General features: G+C 53.0%; 1 protein-coding gene across 9 annotated transcripts in view; it reads left to right on the forward strand.

The window, feature by feature from the left end:
• ARHGEF2 (Rho/Rac guanine nucleotide exchange factor 2) overlaps positions 1–15,862 on the forward strand; it is a 48,676-nt gene extending 32,814 nt beyond the window's left edge. For 8 of the 9 annotated variants that reach the window (XM_070785067.1, XM_070785070.1, XM_019953429.2 and 5 more), the window contains 21 exons: positions 173–317; positions 2,424–2,491; positions 2,813–2,876; positions 3,528–3,654; positions 3,878–3,987; positions 4,137–4,283; positions 4,760–5,010; positions 5,217–5,342; positions 5,654–5,771; positions 5,968–6,216; positions 7,768–7,844; positions 8,311–8,480; positions 10,199–10,266; positions 11,395–11,595; positions 11,960–12,079; positions 12,210–12,277; positions 12,417–12,452; positions 12,660–12,710; positions 12,913–13,359; positions 13,603–13,786; positions 14,402–15,862. In XM_070785067.1, coding sequence (XP_070641168.1) covers positions 173–317; positions 2,424–2,491; positions 2,813–2,876; positions 3,528–3,654; positions 3,878–3,987; positions 4,137–4,283; positions 4,760–5,010; positions 5,217–5,342; positions 5,654–5,771; positions 5,968–6,216; positions 7,768–7,844; positions 8,311–8,480; positions 10,199–10,266; positions 11,395–11,595; positions 11,960–12,079; positions 12,210–12,277; positions 12,417–12,452; positions 12,660–12,710; positions 12,913–13,359; positions 13,603–13,786; positions 14,402–14,475 — 2,901 coding nt within the window. In that variant the 3' untranslated portion in view covers positions 14,476–15,862. The remainder of the gene's footprint in view (positions 1–172; positions 318–2,423; positions 2,492–2,812; positions 2,877–3,527; positions 3,655–3,877; positions 3,988–4,136; positions 4,284–4,759; positions 5,011–5,216; positions 5,343–5,653; positions 5,772–5,967; positions 6,217–7,767; positions 7,845–8,310; positions 8,481–10,198; positions 10,267–11,394; positions 11,596–11,959; positions 12,080–12,209; positions 12,278–12,416; positions 12,453–12,659; positions 12,711–12,912; positions 13,360–13,602; positions 13,787–14,401) is intronic. The other variant, XM_070785074.1, reaches the window with a different exon arrangement.
• The last annotated feature ends 1,089 nt before the right edge of the window (positions 15,863–16,951 follow it).

Below are 16,951 nucleotides of genomic sequence, written 5' to 3' on the forward strand. Positions count from 1 at the left end.
GGACAGCTACCTCTGACACGCTGCGGCAGGCTCTGCTTCAGGAAGTGGTGTGTTTCTGGCAACCCCAGGAAGGCGTTGCTCTCTCACCTCTGCCCTCGCCTGCCTCTCTGGACTTCTCAGGCACCCTGGCATCCTCCAACCTCACTTCCTGTCTCTCTCGCCCCTTCTGCAGACCAGGGAAAAGGAGAAGATGAAGGAAGCCAAGGACGCACGCTACACCAATGGGCACCTCTTCACCACCATCTCCGTTTCGGGCATGACCATGTGCTATGCCTGTAACAAGAGCATCACAGCCAAGGAAGCCCTCATCTGCCCAAGTAAGTTCTTTGGACCCTGAATGTCACTCTGCCTCAGTGCACCCTGACCCTGGTCCTTCCATCTGTCCTTTCTGCTCTGAGCCCCAAATGCCAGGGCTGGATGCTTGATCCCTTTCTCCCTTTCCTTACGTCTAGGACTAGTGGCGGTCAGAATATGGCATAAGCGGGACTGGGGGTGGGGAATGGGGGAGGGGAGGCCAGGGTGGCTCTCCTTGCAGCTGTCGTCCGCTGGGTATCCCCCAGCTCCCCGAACAGCTGCTGAGGGTCAGAGAACTGATTGGAGAAGGAGCAGGAATGTTGTGTGTCTGGGGAGGTGGGGTGGATAGGGGAGCTGGATGGGAGGCTGCCAGCCTTGCAGCTGCTCTGCCGATCTTCCTGGGCCGAACTGGGTGTTCAGGACTTCAGGGTCCCCTTGCCCCCTCCCTTTCTGTTGACTGGGTGGAGGCTGAAATCTCTAAATCTCTGAAGGATTAGGGATAAGGACACCCATCTCAAATTTCTAGTCCGACTGATACATAGTGAGAAAGAAAGGATATGGCAGCAATGTGTATGTTGAGGGAATAGCGGTTAGAACTCCTGACCTTCAGCCACATCTCAGGATAGCCCTGTATTAAGTACAAGCCAAGATTTCTTCCTTCCCCAAGATGCCTATACAGAGGGCTCCCACCCTATCCACCCATCCACCCCCAGACTTATGGCAAAGAGCTGCTTCTGGTTTGAGCAGGACGGCCCACTGCGGAACAGAGGAGCGATAGTTTTAGCTTCTAAATCTCTATGGAACCTGGCAGGGAACCCCAGACAGAACCAGTGAGGCCTCCCTCCCTCCTCACTGTTCAACTTGAGTTTATGAGGGTGAGGAGGGAACCCCAATCTAGATCCCTCTAGAGACCTGACAAAATTCCCAATCTGGAAGCTCGTTGCCAGGGGAACTGGGGAGGCGGGCAGCAAGCGCTATTTTGAGAGCAGGTGGAAAGCGGAGGTTCGATCCAGAGACACTGCGTGCTGGAGTAGAGGAGAGCTCCAGCGGGGTGGGCGCAGCCCCAGCCCCCACTTCTGTCTGCCCCTCTGCCCCACCCTGCTCGCCTTGTATTTGTGGAAGTAAGCCTGATGCTGGGTATTGTCTGAAGGAGTTAGCAGAGTTTCCGGTGTTGTTGGATGGGGGAGGGGAAGCTGGAGCCAGCCAAGGGCTGAGGGCACATCAGGGAGAGGGACAGGACAGCCGGTAGTCCCGGCGCCCAGGCATGGCTATCCCTCCTCGCCTCTTCTCTCCTACCCCACGGCAAGGTGGGGTGGGTGATGCAGGAGAAGCAGATGGAGTGTGGGAGCTGTGGGTTTGCCTTACTTGGAGAACAAGACTCCCCGGGCCCGGAAGGGAGACTGGAGTCATAGCAAGCATGAGCAGTACAGAAGGCAGGCAGGCATGGCCGGCAGGGGCAAGGCATGGCCAGTCCCCACTCTGCTGGTGGATCCATCAGCCTCTGCATTGCTTAGGCCTAGCCAGGGTTCACCGGCAGACACGTGGCTCCAGGTAGAACCCAGACACCCCTGAGTTAAACCCCAGCTCTGCCACTAAGACCTCTGGCAAATGATTTAACTCTCCAGGAGACAGGTTCCTCATCTGTACGATGAGGATCGTTGCATCTGCTAGGATCCACTTCATGTGGCACATTTCCTCGCTGCCCAGGGGATGTTCATTCCCCCCCTGCCCCTAGCCCCCATCCCAGCTGCTCCTGTGCCACCTTCTGTTCCGTGGGCGTCCTTTCTGCCATCTGTCATTCTCAACCACCTTTGTGCCTCTTGAGCTCATCTCTGGCAGCCAGTAACCCCTTCTTCCCTCTAGTCCACCTCACAGGTCATCTTTGAGTCAGGATTATCCCCCTCCTATGGCTTAATTGTGGTCCATACCTATCCCCCCTCACTTCATCTCCTGCTTGAAGTAAGGGGGAGGCGGGAGGAGAGGGACTGGGATGTGGCAATGGCCAGGGAGTCTGGGGAGGGGGTGAGTCTCCAACGGTGTGGCCAGGGGGACATGGGGGTCTGCATGTGGGTGTGTCCTGTCCTGTACCACCCGGCCCTCCCGTCACCCTCTCTACCCCACCCTCCCAGCCTGCAATGTGACTATCCACAACCGCTGTAAAGACACCCTCGCCAACTGTACCAAGGTCAAGCAGAAGGTGAGATGGCAGGGAGGGCAGAGGGCTGGGGGAGAGGGTAGCGAGTATGCGGTACCCTCGTGCCTATTCCGTTCATTCCTCACCCTGTGTTCCTGCACCCCTCTCCTCACCACGGGGCTGCCCAGACCCTCCACCCTAGACCTCAGGCCCCACCGGAGGGGGCCAGCCTGTTGCTCTGGACACATCCCCTGGGCACTGGGGTCAGCCACCCTGGTGCCCTTAGCCATCGAGCCAGCTTTCTCCCGAGGGGGTCCTGGGCCTATGGAGGTGACCCTTGGGTGACAGCTGTTCTTGGTATCTCTCTTGCTCTCTGTCTCACAGCAACAGAAAGCTGCCCTGCTGAAGAACAACACTGCCTTGCAGTCCGTTTCCCTTCGCAGTAAGAGTGAGTAGTGAGGGTGCAGGAGCTGCCATAGGACCCTGGACCCCCAGGCCTCTCGGCCCATGGGCTCTGCTGCCCCCCTGAGGTTGTTCCCTGGCACAGCACCTTCCTCCCTTCAGTTGGAAGCTGATGGCGGCCCCACAAGGGAGATCTAGACCAATGGGCCTGGGGGCAGGACAGCAGAATTCAAACGAGGTTGAAGGCCTGGGATTGACTGGTCATCTGAGCCTGCTCTCACTTTATATTATTATGATCAGTTATTTACATGGCACTTGGGGATGTTGGCAGAAGTTGTTAAGGGCCAATTCAGAAAGATCTGGTGTGACAGCAAGAGTGGGATGCTTAGTCAGGAAGACTAGAGTCTGAGTCTGTGCTCAGCCACCAGCTGAGTCACCCCAGACAAGTCCCTTCACCATCCTGAGCTGCAGTTTGCTTATAGGCTTGTGGCGGGGAAGAGATAAGAAAAGCTCTTTGTAACCATTAAAAGTATTGCACAAGTTTATGGGTAGTGTTATAATCATCTTTCTCTGACTAGAACTGGGCTAAAGGTGGGGTTGGAGAGGAGGCTTCCTTTCTAGTCAAGGAGCCTGGGAGGCTTGAGTCCTGGGAAGGCACCAGGTTTGAGGCTTGCTTGCTTGGTATCCCTTCCGACAGCTACCACTCGGGAGCGGCCCAGCTCAGCCATCTACCCCTCCGACATCCGGCAGTCCCTGCTCGGCTCCCGCCGTGGCCGCTCCTCCTTGTCTTTAGCCAAAAGTGTCTCCACCACCAACATTGCTGGGTGAGCCTCTACTTGGGGACGGGAGAACCAGTCAGGCAGAGTGAGGCGGTGGAGACAGGTAGGGGGGAGGGGCTGAGAGATCCTTCCCATCCCTGAGTTCAGAATGATAGGTAAGGAGAACTTAGGGTGACTGCCTCTGGGATCCCGCCTTGGTTCCCCAACCTGGGAAGGGATCTCTTGCCCGAGTGAGTCGGGTGATGCAGCCAGGCTCCACTCCCCTCAGACACTTCAATGATGAGTCTCCCCTGGGGCTTCGCCGGATCCTCTCACAGTCCACGGACTCCCTCAACATGCGGAACCGGACACTGTCGGTGGAGTCCCTCATCGACGAAGGTGACCGTGCCCGGACCTGGGGGAGACCCAGGCGTGAGGGGCGGGCGGGAGCTGGCCTGGGAAAGGCAGGGTGGAAAGGGATCTGGAGAAGGGCCCAGGACCCAGGGAAGAGGTTTGGGGTCCGAGTCGTTTCCCCCACTTGCGTCCAGGTGCCGAGGTGATCTACAACGAGCTGATGAGTGACTTTGAGATGGATGAGAAGGACTTTACAGCCGATTCCTGGAGCCTTGCAGTGGATAGCAGCTTCTTGCAGCAGCATAAAAAGGAGGTGATGAAGCAGCAGGATGTCATCTATGGTGAGCCAGGAAGACCACCCCAGACTTCTTGTTTATCACCAGCCCTGTTTCTCTGTGTCCTTCCTCTGCCAGCCCCTACCTCTCAAGACACTTTCCTCTTATCCCATTGGCCTTCAAGACCCTGCCAGGGATCCCATAAGTAGCTACGAGGTCCCCACCTTTTGAGGCTGTTGACCTCCAAGGCCCTTCTTTATCCCTTCTTTCCATTCAACTCTTAGTCTTTCCTCTCTGCCCATCCCATGCCCAACTCTGTGCTGGGGACTGTGGGAAGCCTAGACATGTAGGGAACACATAGTTTTTGCCTTTATGCCTTGGGATGGCAAGGCATAAAGATAAATGATTAGAAAAATGATCTAAGATCATAATAATGCAGAATATTAGCCTGGAAGGGAAACTGAAAACCTCTGATGAGCCTGAGGTCTCCAGCCTGGGCCCCACCAGTTGTGGCCAAGCCGGATGTTCCACCGTCCCCACAGAGCTGATCCAGACAGAGCTACACCACGTGCGGACGCTGAAGATCATGACCCGCCTCTTCCGCACGGGCATGCTGGAAGAGCTGCAGCTGGAGCCGGGAGTGGTCCAGGGCCTGTTCCCCTGTGTGGACGAGCTCACTGACATCCACACGCGCTTCCTCAGCCAGCTGCTGGATCGCCGGCGCCAGGCCCTGTGCCCTGGCAGCACCCGGAACTTCGTCATCCATCGTTTGGGGGACCTGCTCATCAGCCAGGTGAGAAAAGCCAGGACCCCTGAGCAGCAGTCCTGGGTGGGGCTGTGCCTAGAGTGGGCATTTCTCATCTCCAGACTCTGGGGGGTGGGGCAGAGACAGTTGGAGAGGCAGGAAGCCAGTCTGTTTGGCAGGAGGCGAGAGGGCATTGGGGATGAGATGTGACTTTGGGGGACATGCTGACACAGCCTTGCTCTCCCAACTTCTAGTTCTCAGGTCCTAGCGCAGAGCAGATGCGGAAGACCTACTCAGAGTTCTGTAGCCGCCACACCAAGGCCTTAAAACTCTATAAGGAGCTGTATGCCCGAGACAAACGCTTCCAGCAGTTCATCCGGGTGAGCAAACCTCTCCAAGACCCACCCTCTGCCTCCTCTAGTGCCCTGGCCCTAGTGGACACAGCTGCTTGCGTTTCCATCTGTAGCCCCTCAGAGTGCTGGAGCGAGAGCTTTCGCTCCTTGGGTCCTCACAGTAAACCTGTGACCTTGTCAGCCCATTTTCCAGAGTCATTAACTTCTGCCAGCCGGCATGTGGTCAATGACCAAGTTGCAGGTCAATGACCAGGGCTTAGGCTCCAAGTCCAGCGTCCTTTCGGTCGCCCTCCCCGCGGGTCCCCCTCTGGCCCTGAGCCCTGACCCTTGCTTTGTAGAAAGTGACCCGCTCGGCGGTGCTGAAGCGGCATGGGGTACAAGAGTGCATTCTGCTAGTGACTCAGCGCATCACCAAGTACCCGGTGCTCATCAACCGCATCCTGCAGCATTCCCACGGTGAGAGGGCGAGTCCAGGAGGGAGGGGGACTCGAGAGGGCTGTCGGGAGCGGCGTGGCCCTGAACAACCACCGGGAGGAGGAGGGTCAAATATGGAGCCCTGGGCAGCCTCTGAAGGCAGGATTGAGATCAGTGGGATGGGGACTTCTATGAAGTTGGCTGGGCCACCCCTTCCTCACGCCGACCTCTGTGTCAGGGATGGAGGAGGAGCGCCAGGACCTGACCAAGGCCCTGGGGCTGGTGAAGGAGCTGCTGTCCAACGTGGACCAGGATGTGCACGAGCTGGAGAAAGGGGCCCGCCTGCAGGAGATCTACAACCGCATGGACCCTCGGGCCCAGGCCCCGGTTCCTGGCAAGGGCCCCTTTGGCCGAGAGGAGCTCCTGCGGCGCAAGCTCATCCACGATGGTTGCCTGCTCTGGAAGACGGCGACTGGGCGCTTCAAAGGTCAGTGGACAGCTTGGCAGACTGGGCAAGAGTCCATGGCCAGATATAAAGAGGGAGAAGCCTCCAAGCCCATAGGCCCTCTTTTAATGTAGCCCTGGTGAGACCCAGTGGGAGGAAAACGTGAGCTCTGTTGTAACAAAAGTCAGAATTCTGGATTTAATTTCATGGGCGATACAAGGACTTTGTTGTCAGGATTTGTTCATTCCTTTGGTCCTTGTGTGCCCAGAAAGCTACCAATTTTGATGAGAAAAACAGAGAAATTTCAGGATTGGAGGACTAGACCCGGGTAGTTGGTTCTACCAGCTGGAGTCCCAGCCACTAGGACTGGGGAATGGGCAGGCACTTTGGGAACACAGCTGAGGAAGGCCCTTGGAGAGGGCGGAGCCCAGGGAAGGGCGGGCCAAGTGGAGAAGGGAAAAGACAGCAGGGAAGGTGTGTTCGGGGCGGGGCGCACTGTCCCAGCCTCTCTTCCCAGACTGCACTGGCCAAGGCTTGCCTACCTAAATCAAAGCAGAAGAGTCACAGACCTCAGCTTTAGATGTGAGGAATGCTACCTGAGGCCAGAGCTTGCCTGCACCTCTGTCCCGTGTCACGAAGTCCCCACTCCATAGGCTTGAGTATTGCAGGCTTTGCCAGCCACTTTCCTCCATCCTTTTCTCCTTCCCATCCCTCCCACGCAGCAGCTAAGAATATAAACCATGGGGGGGTTAAAAATAGCAAGGCTGAAGAGCTTTATTTCTGAAGCCTTTAGCAAAAGCCCTCCCCTTCTGTGTGCCCACAACTTAGAAAGATCTCCAAGGGCAGGGGATGCATGTGTATTTTCTTGACTGTGACATCGGACTTTCATGGGTTGACCTTTGTCTCCCCCAAGTCTTAAAGCACAGGACCCCGTAGAATGTGAGAGCCTTGAAGGTGGGGCAGAAAAGGAAAATGAAACCAGGGCCTACTGTTGTTGAAGGAGATTGGGATTGTTCAACGATGGGAGAAATGAATAAGGAACCCAACTGTTCCCCTCCCCATGGAGCACAAAATAAGAAGTGGGGAATATGCTGGGGTGGGGGGAATCTTAGACCAAATATCCAAAAAGATCTTATATTAGTTGTTCAACATGGAACTGAAAGGCTCCGGGAGTCGTTTTACCCTCACAAGAATTCTGGACCCTTTCACACAGAAAAACACACGTGTGATAGATTAATATGTAAAAATTACTTATGGAACTTTAGAGGATCTACAGAGCCTCTGAAGCCTGATAGTAGACACCCCTAGGTGTCTGCAGACCGCAGGTTAAGGAACCTGCATTCATTGGATAAAGAGGCTTTTATTCAAGGCCGCTGAGTGATTGCTTATAGGCATCTCTAGCCCAAGAAACTGTTTTATCTCATGACACATGCGTTCCCCCCCGCCCCCACCATTTCTGAGCTGTAGGAATGGGGAGAGGCGGGAGGTCTGCAAAGGTGGAGGAAACAACCAGAGGGAGAGAGCTCGGGGAAAGGGAAACAGCTGCTCGTAGCCTCTAACGCTGACTCTCCTCCTGCCTTCATCCCCTGCCAGATGTGCTCATGCTGCTGATGACAGATGTGCTGGTGTTTCTCCAAGAGAAGGACCAGAAGTACATCTTTCCTGCCCTGGTGAGACCTTCCACCGTCTTCTTTCTCAGCATAGACCAGTGTTTCAGACCCTTCTTACTTTCCTACCCCGGCCAGGAAATCCTCCAACATCAAATAGCTATTATTGTAACCACTACCATAATATAATCAGGAAAAATAAGAAGAGCCAACGTGTATAAATATGATCAGAAGGAATAAGAAGAACCAACGCATATTGTTACTATATGCAGCCACTTTTTTTACACATGTCAGGAAGGCACATGATTATCCTCTTTTTGTAGATGAGGAAAGTAAAGCTTAAAGTTAATTAAATTGTCAAGGGTCACAAACGTTTCTAAGTCCACTCTGGCTGGCACCAGAGCCTGAGCTCTTAACTTGTATTCTCGGCTGACTCTTCAATCCTTTGGGTACTCCAGGAGGACTGAAGATTCAAATATCCAGGGATCAGGATTCCCAGCTTTAATCCTTCCTGTGCCCCAATTGGCAGGACAAGCCCTCGGTGGTGTCACTGCAGAATCTCATCGTGCGGGACATCGCTAACCAGGAGAAAGGGATGTTTCTGATCAGTGCGGCACCCCCTGAGATGTACGAGGTCCACACGGCATCCCGGGATGACCGGAGCACCTGGATCCGCGTCATTCAGCAGAGTGTGCGAGTGTGAGTGTGTGCATGGACTTGTGGTTCCTGCAGTTTGGGGCCCCGGGCCACAGCACTCCCAGGGAACAGGGTTCAGAAGTGGAAGCAGAGGCCAGGAGAGAGACAAGATGGCTCAAGGCAGGCAAGGTCATCTACATTCTCTTGCCCGGTAAAGTTGCATTTTATACAATGACAACCCAACCGCCTTCTGAATGCACCTTGAGCTGACAGGCCAAAGGAATACTTTAAGTTGGGACGTGCCGGCATCCCTGCCAGTCAGCAGTGCAGTTTCACCTCCATTAACGTCTTAGTCCGTAGGCAGTGGGCCATTATTTGGATTGTATTGTCTTTTACCTTCATTTTCTAAAAATGAATGAAAAAGAGAATAATGAAAAAAAAAGAAAAAGGATAATGAAAGCATTGATACTAGTGATCAGAGGAGCAAGACTCAAACAAACTCCATACGATAGAGGCTACAAAGAAATCATTTTGTGTGCTAAAGCAGCAAATCTTTGGCTTCTGTTGGACACACATCAGATCTGAGTATGTGTCTGTTGTGATAAAAAAAAAAAGTAAAGGGGCTTCCTTGGTGGCTCAGACCAAGAGCTGCCTTCAATGCAGAAAAAAAGTAAAGTGCATGTAAAATGTTGAAAATGGATTCTCAGGCTTCCCTGGTAGCTCAGTGGTAAAGAATCGTCCTGCCAATGCAGGAGACACAGGTTCAATCCCTGATCCGGGAAGATCCCACATGCCTTGGAGAAGCTGACCCCGTGCACCACAAATATTGAGCCTGTGCTCTAGAGCCCGGGAACTGCAGCTACTGAGCCCACGTGCTGCAGCTACTGAAGCCTGAGCGCCCTAGAGCCCATCCTCCACAACAGCAAAAGCCACCACGGTGAGGAGCCTGTACACCGTGACTAGCAAATAGCCGCCACTTGCCACACCTAGAGAAAAAGCCTGTGCAGCTCTGAAGACCCAACACAGCCAAAAATAAATAAATAAAACTTTAAAAAAGAAAGTGCATTCTCAAGGATAATGCCTGAAAAATAAACTCAGTTAGGATGTTTATGATTTTTTTTTTCTTTTACTTTTCAGGGAATGGATTCTTCTCTACTTTATAATATATAAACCTATATATTTTTTTTCACTTCTGCAATTTAGACTTTTGAACAAATTTTTCAGAAATTTGTGCAAAAATATGAAATTACCTGTTGTGGGAAAACAAGACCAAAGTTCCTATCCCATTGACAGTAGATCTATAGTTGCCTCTTTATTAATAATGTTAATATTTGTAGTTGTGAAAACATTATTCATGATAATTGTTTTATTGAGCTTATGCCACGTTCAAAGCATTAGTACATTATTTCATTTAATCCTCATACGAAAAAAACAAACTGTGAGGAAGAGATCATCCCTGTTTCTCACATGAAGAAATAGAGAGGTTACCAGCTGGTAAATTGTTGAGCCAGAATCTGAGCCCAGTGTGCTTGATACCAAAACCTGTAGCTGTCCTTCTGCACTACGCTGCCGCTCTGGGTGACTCGGAGAGGTACTGGCAAGCAGATGCAGAGCATCAGTGCCAGGAAAAGGAGAGGGTCAAGAGCAGATGAAGCCAGGGCGTGGAGCTGATGAGTCTTGTTGGGGAAGTATAGAGCGCATTTGGGAAGGAGGGAAGGCAGACTCCTGGTGTGTAACCTAGCTTCCTTCCCTGAACCCCACCCAACCTGTGATCCCTCCAGATGCCCATCCAGGGAGGACTTCCCCCTGATTGAGACAGAGGATGAGGCTTACCTCCGGCGTATCAAGAGTAAGTCCAGGGGAGTCTGGGGGAGAATGGATGCATGTATACGTATGGCTGAGTCCCTTAGCTGTCTATCTGAAACTATCAGAGCACTGTTAATCGGCTAAATTCCAATACCAAATAAAACGTTTAATAAAAAAAAATTACATGATGTTTTCAAAAAACAAAAAACAGTACGTCTACCCACAGAGCTTGTTTAAATAATTTATCAGTATGATATATCCACACAGGGGAATACTATCTTAAAATGAGGTGGCTGTATGAGGGCTGATGTAGATCCACAACCAGAACATTTAGTTAAGTGAGAAGAGCAAGATTTGAAACACTGTGAAGTATATGCTGTCACTAGTGTGAAAATATTGGGCATAGATATGTGCCATGCATTTTGTGTATATGTGTGGAGTGTCTCTAGGAGGATATTATTACTGTGGTTTCTCTGGGAAGGGAAACTAGGAATAACAGGATTAAGATACTGACTTTTTTACCATAGATCCGTATGTTAACTGGGGGTATGATCTAACTGCTATACAAAAAAATGAACAAAAACCAGTTGGTCACATGAGGTAGATTATTTCTCTCCACATAACAGTCCGGAAGCGAGAAGAGCAGGGCGGTAGCGCAGCTGCGCCCTCCTTGTCATGAAGATTCCCCATCTCTATGTCCGCATCCCTCCTCCAGCTTCCTCTCTCACATCTGCATCCCAGCTAGCAAGGAGGGGTCGAGGACAAGGAGAGTTTACACTCATTTCTTTTAAGGCCGGATCAGGAAGACATTCCCATCCACTGGTCAGAATTTAGTCCTGTGGCAATGCCTAATTGCAAGGCAGATTGGGAAATGGCATGTAGCTGGGCAGCCGCATGCCCAGAGGAAATTTGCGCCCCTTGTCTAATTAAAACGTGGGGAGATGAAAGCTGGCGGACAGCCTGCAGGCCCTGGCACACAAGGTTTCACTTTTGTTTTGAAGACAACACTGCATGTGTTACTCCCTCCCCTCCAAAAGTTCTCTTCTTTTGCGTAAATGCCAAACCCCCCCAAAATGCAGTCCTGCCGCCCCACCCATACCTGGCTCATCCCTGGGGCTGCTGCTCTATGGCTAGTGGCTCTTCCGGGTGCTCACCTGTTTCTCATCCACAGTGGAGCTGCAGCAGAAAGACCGGGCACTGGTGGAGCTCCTGCAGGAGAAGGTTGGGCTATTTGCCGAGATGACCCACTTCCAGGTGGAAGAGGATGGCAGCAGCGGGGTGCCCCTGCCCACCCTGCCCAGGGGCCTCTTCCGCTCTGAGTCCCTTGAGTCCCCTCGTGGCGAGCGGCTGCTGCAGGATGCCATCCGTGAGGGTGAGGGAGCTTCTGGGGAAGAATCTGGACTCACCTCTTCACCATCACACAATAGGGGACATGTGGCTAGACAAGGGGGATGTCCATCCCGTAGTCCGGAACTCCCCCGGGTGCCTGTTGGGTGCCGGATGCCAGGAATGACGGGGGAAGATGGCCCTTGCTACTGTTTGCCACCTCTCATCCTGCACAGCCCTGGGCACTTTAATGACCTTTTCGTCGTATGTGGTGGTGGCACTGAGACCCCATTACCTGTGCGGGAGCATTTCCCTAGACACCTGCATGTCCTGTGAATCGAGTGAACGGCAGCCCCTCCCACCCCCTGCAGAGTTCCGACCCCCTGTCCTCACGTCTTCTTTCCGCACAGTGGAGGGCCTGAAAGACCTGCTGGTAGGGCCTGGAGTGGAGCTGCTCTTGACACCCCGGGAACCACCCTTGCCCATGGAGCCAGACAGCGGTGGTAACACGAGTCCTGGAGTCACTGCCAGTGAGTGCCAGGGAAGGGGACCACGGCAGCAGATGGGAGGAGTTAAAGATAATGGGGTGGTACCAAGGTCTGAGTGGTGTCATGGTGCTGGGGGAGCTAGCCCGGTGCATCATTTTCCCCTTCTCAATAGACGGTGAGGCCAGAACCTTCAATGGATCCATTGAGCTCTGCAGAGCCGACTCAGACTCCAGCCAGAAGGTAGGTTTCGGGAGGTGTCAGGACTTAGCTAGAGGGTGGGAAATGGACTGCTGGCCTATAGACCCTTGACACAGCTATCAGGGACAGGCACCAGGGACTCGTGTGTCTGCTGATGCCCTATCCTTGCCCGTTTCTGCAGGATCGAAATGGAAATCAGCTGAGATCTCCCCAGGAGGTGAGATGGGCTTGCGATGGTATGGGAGACTGAAAGAGGGGTTACTCTCAGCTGAGAAACTGGAGCCCAGTTTGGAGTGGGGGGTTGCTGTATACACCTCTAAATACCTGCAGTCTTATTGTCCCCACACCCACACTTATTCAACTTCTGGTCAGTTCTCCCATCCTGAAGCTTGGACTCTGTTCCCCCCCTCTCCTCTGTCCTCAGGAAGCGTTGCAGCGATTGGTCAATCTCTATGGACTTCTGCATGGCCTACAGGTCAGTGAGGGCAGGGGCTCCAATGGGAATGGGAGGGGCCAGGCCAGAGCTGCCCACTTAGCTAGAGCAGAACCATCGTAACAGGCCTGTCTAAGCCTTGTTCTGATTCGAGCTCTATGGGACTCACAACCTGGGCCCTGGGGAGTGAGGGACAGAAGAAATGGGATTCTGATATATCCCTTCATCTCCATTCCACCCCCAGGCAGCTGTGGCCCAGCAGGACACTCTGATGGAAGCCCGGTTCCCTGAGGGCCCCGAGCGGCGGGAGAAGCTGACCAGAGCCAATTCCCGGGATGGGGAGGCTGGCAGAGCCGGGGGTGTCCCTGCGGCTCCTGAAAAGCAGGCTACGGAACTGGCGTTGCTGCAGCGGCAACACGCACTATTGCAGGAGGAGCTGCGACGCTGCCGACGGCTCGGCGAGGAGCGTGCGACTGAGGCCGGCAGCTTGGAAGCCCGGCTCCGGGAGAGCGAGCAGGCCCGTGCCCTGCTGGAGCGGGAGGCCGAGGAGGCTCGCAGGCAGCTGGCCGCCTTGGGCCACACGGAACCCCCACTCGTGGCTGAGGCCCCCTGGGCCCGCCGGCCTCTGGATCCGCGGCGTCGGAGCCTCCCTGCTGGCGATGCCCTGTACTTGAGTTTCACACCCCCACAGGTGAGGACGCTTGAAATAGTGAACTAACCTGGGGTGGACGTCAGGGTCCAGGAGAGAATCTGAGAGGAATTGGAGGCCAAATGAAATCAGCCATTAGACTTGAAGGATATTAGGATACTGATGGGAGGGCTGAACAATTTCGATGGGTGCAGAAAGAAATCAGTCAGTGGTAGATGTACTGAGAGTCAAGTCTTCACACTGCTCATTCCCGGACCTCCTGCTTTTCCCGCCTGCTGTCCATAGCCCAGCCGAGGCCACGACCGCCTGGATTTGCCTGTAACTATTCGCTCTGTCCATCGACCCTTTGAAGACCGAGAGAGGCAGGAGCTGGGCAGCCCCGACGAGCGGCTGCAAGATAGCAGTGACCCTGACACCGGCAGCGAGGAGGAGGGTAGCAGCCGTCTGTCTCCACCTCATAGTCCACGAGGTGAGGTCCTGGCAGAGACATGGCTTAGAAATGGGGTGCAACGTGGGTACAGACCTTTGGGCTGTAGTTTCCAAATGGAGCCTGCATCGGAAAGCACAGGAACGTTTAGGATGGTCCCTAACCAACCACTGAGGTCCACAGGTCGACTCTTGGGACGGGCCCAGAGTGCTTCCTGGTTTGCCTCCTGGTAAACAGGTAGTGGATCTCTCAGAAGCAGAAAACGTAGGGGCCTCTGCTCCAGTAGGTCCATGATTCCCAACCTTTTCAAGCAGAAATACACTTTCAGAGTGAAAAAATGTCAAAGACCTCCAAGTTCTTATAGTTGGCTCAGGAAATACAAAATAACGCGAAGCTACTGTGACTTCATACAATACTCATCTCAAAATACTTTGTATCTTATTAACCATATTGTATCTCCATGTATTTAACAAGGTACCTAGGTATGGATCCATTATTTTGTGGACAGTTTTCCCATCACCCAGGGACTACAGACCTCTGCCGTCCCTCCCAGCTCTCTGAGCTGCTCAGCCCACAGACAGGGAGGCATCCGTGTAGGGGTTCAGCTGATCATAGGAGCCTCTGTTCACTCACTGACTTTGCCCCTTCCTCCTTCAGATTTCACCCGAATGCAGGACATCCCGGAAGAGACTGAGAGCCGAGATGGGGAGCCTGTAGCTTCTGAGAGCTAAGGGGGCCCCTCCCCCCACCCGGTGTCCCCTGAAGAACATTACTGAGGGAGGCAAACCTTGGGGACTCCAATCTGCCAATGACAAGGGAACATTTGAAAGAACTGCTTACTGTCCTTGCCAGCTCTTGGTATCCTTGGATACCTGGGGGCCATTTAGGAAGCTGGGGGAATTAGGCCACAGTGCCCTCTGGTGGCATCCAGAAGCTACACTGCAGATGCCAATTTTTCATGCCTTCTTCCCTCTACTTTAGTAAAATTTATTTATTTATTGTTTATTAGTTACGGAGGGAGAGGGGAGATTTAGAGGACCAGGGACATGGGAACCAAGCCATAGGGATCAGGGGGCCTTGTCCTTTAACACTACTGGGGTTTATTCAGGCTTAACCATGCAGCTGCTGGGTTCTAGCCCTGACACCCCTCCTGAGCAACACCCATCTTTGAGGAGAGGCTGCAGCCGTAAGACCCTACTGCCCCTTCAGGAAGGGCTGTGGTCAGGGCCATGTCCCTCTCCCCTTCCCCTCAACCTCTTACTGCTGTTCTCCCTTCTCTCTGTCTTCTATGGAAACCCCAGGGACTTAACCTGGCTTCCTAGAGTTGATGGAATAGAGGTTGAGGTGGCCATAATGGTTTGTTGGGGGGTGAGGGGAAAAACTCACAGGGACCAGAATGGTTTTTTTTGTTGTTGTTGTTTTCTTTTTTTTGTACCAAAGCCAACTGCACGTGTTTTATATTTTTAAGAGAAGATTGTAGGCAATTAGAAATTGCAGCCTTCTATCTCTAAATCTCTGAAGAACTTGAGGGATGGGGGGAGCATTGACTTCTCCACTCATCCATAGTAATGGGGGGCCCCATTCTGACCTCTTCCCCAGTCATTTGGAAAAACAGTTCTAGGGTGAGTTGGGAAATCTCTCCAAACCCTGACCTCACCCCCAACCTCAGCAACCATGACCTGAAACCTCAGTGTGAATTTGGGGGATTTTTCAGTGGATCCCCCCTTCTTGCCCAGTGGCCACCAGCCCCGGCCAGTTTTCTGCCAATTTGATTATTTTAAAAAAAGGAAAAAAATAGAAAGTCGGGGGTGGGGGGGATAAAGCAGGGAAAATTAAAGTCCTGGAACCCCAGGAAGTGCTGTCTGTTAATATCTGCGAGTTCTGAGGATGCTGGTGATGAGGACAGCCAGGGAGGGCCCTGTGTTCCTCTGAAAGGAGCCTCTTCCTCTCCCAGGAAGGGCGACTGCCTCCCTGAAGACACAGGGCACTAACAGAAGAAACTGGTGCCAACCTGTTTTTGTTGTTGTCTGTGATACTCACAAGGATAAAAATGAAGGGACACTTAGGTTCCAGCGGCTGTTGGGGGGTTCCAATATTAAAAAACCTGTTTTCATCTCATTTGCATGCTGTGCTCAGAATTACATCAGCCTCTTGCCCCCTTCTCTCCCTCTCTGCACAGTTGCAGTTCCCCTTAGCATCTCCGCTCAGATTCAGCCCTCACTCTGCTCTTGTTCTTCAGTGTCAGAATCCTGGGGTAACCTCTTAACACAGTTCCCCTCTCCCCTCATAGGAGCTGCTCATTTGCCCTTAGCATTTTGAGAGGCAGTGAGAGACTAGGTAGGTTTCGGTTCTTATTTTTGGTTAATTTTTTGCTTCCTGTTTCTGGTTAATAGCCTGCTCTGGGGCCGTGGGGGAGGGAGGCCAAGAGTGACTAGCGTTGTATAAATGCTGGCAGAGTGCATAGTCTTCTGTTGGAGCCCATGGAGTAAGATGAGAAGAATGGGGCTCAACCTCAGCTGGAAAGAGGAATTGAAATCACATGGGGTGTGGGCAGGCTTGGGGGAGCAGCCAGTACCCTCCACTCCTGTAATTCTCATCTGTTGGCATCTGGCCTTGACAAGGTGCTTTCTCATCCATCACAGAATCTGTGAGGTAACAATTTTCTCATTTTATAGAGAAACCTGGCTCCAGAGGGTTGCCAGGCCAGGAGAGCAGCCAGGGAAGGGCCAGTCCTAGCTGCAGTCCCCCATTCCCCTTCTCAGTTGCTCTGCCGAAACACCAGAGTGCCAGGTTTCCAACACACTGGCCCATGGCTCAGCAGCTGGGACCCAACGCCATAAAGGCAGAGCAGGGGGACGTTAGCATCCAAAGACCACCAGATGGGAATGTAGGCTCCCCCAGTGTTCTCACAGGTCCAGTGAAGGGTGCTGGTCGGCAGGAAACAGGAGCCTGGAGACAGAGCCTAGAGCTTGAGTTGGGAGAAGCCCACAGCTCACAGGACAGCTTTGCTGTCCCTCCTGCTATCCCTGGGCTGAAACCCCCTCATCCTCGATCCCAGAACATGACACAAATTTCTCTGACGTGGCAGTCACATCTCTCAGCATTCTGTCTGTTGTCCCCTCTCTGTTCCCGTTTTTGGAAACAGTCTTGCTCTCTGTCGGTCCTATTGGCAGTTTTGAAGCTGTTGGGCTTGTGCTCCAGAGCCCA

Source organism: Bos indicus, chromosome 3 (genome assembly GCF_029378745.1).
Source record: "Bos indicus isolate NIAB-ARS_2022 breed Sahiwal x Tharparkar chromosome 3, NIAB-ARS_B.indTharparkar_mat_pri_1.0, whole genome shotgun sequence".
Classification (NCBI taxonomy): domain Eukaryota; kingdom Metazoa; phylum Chordata; class Mammalia; order Artiodactyla; family Bovidae; genus Bos; species Bos indicus.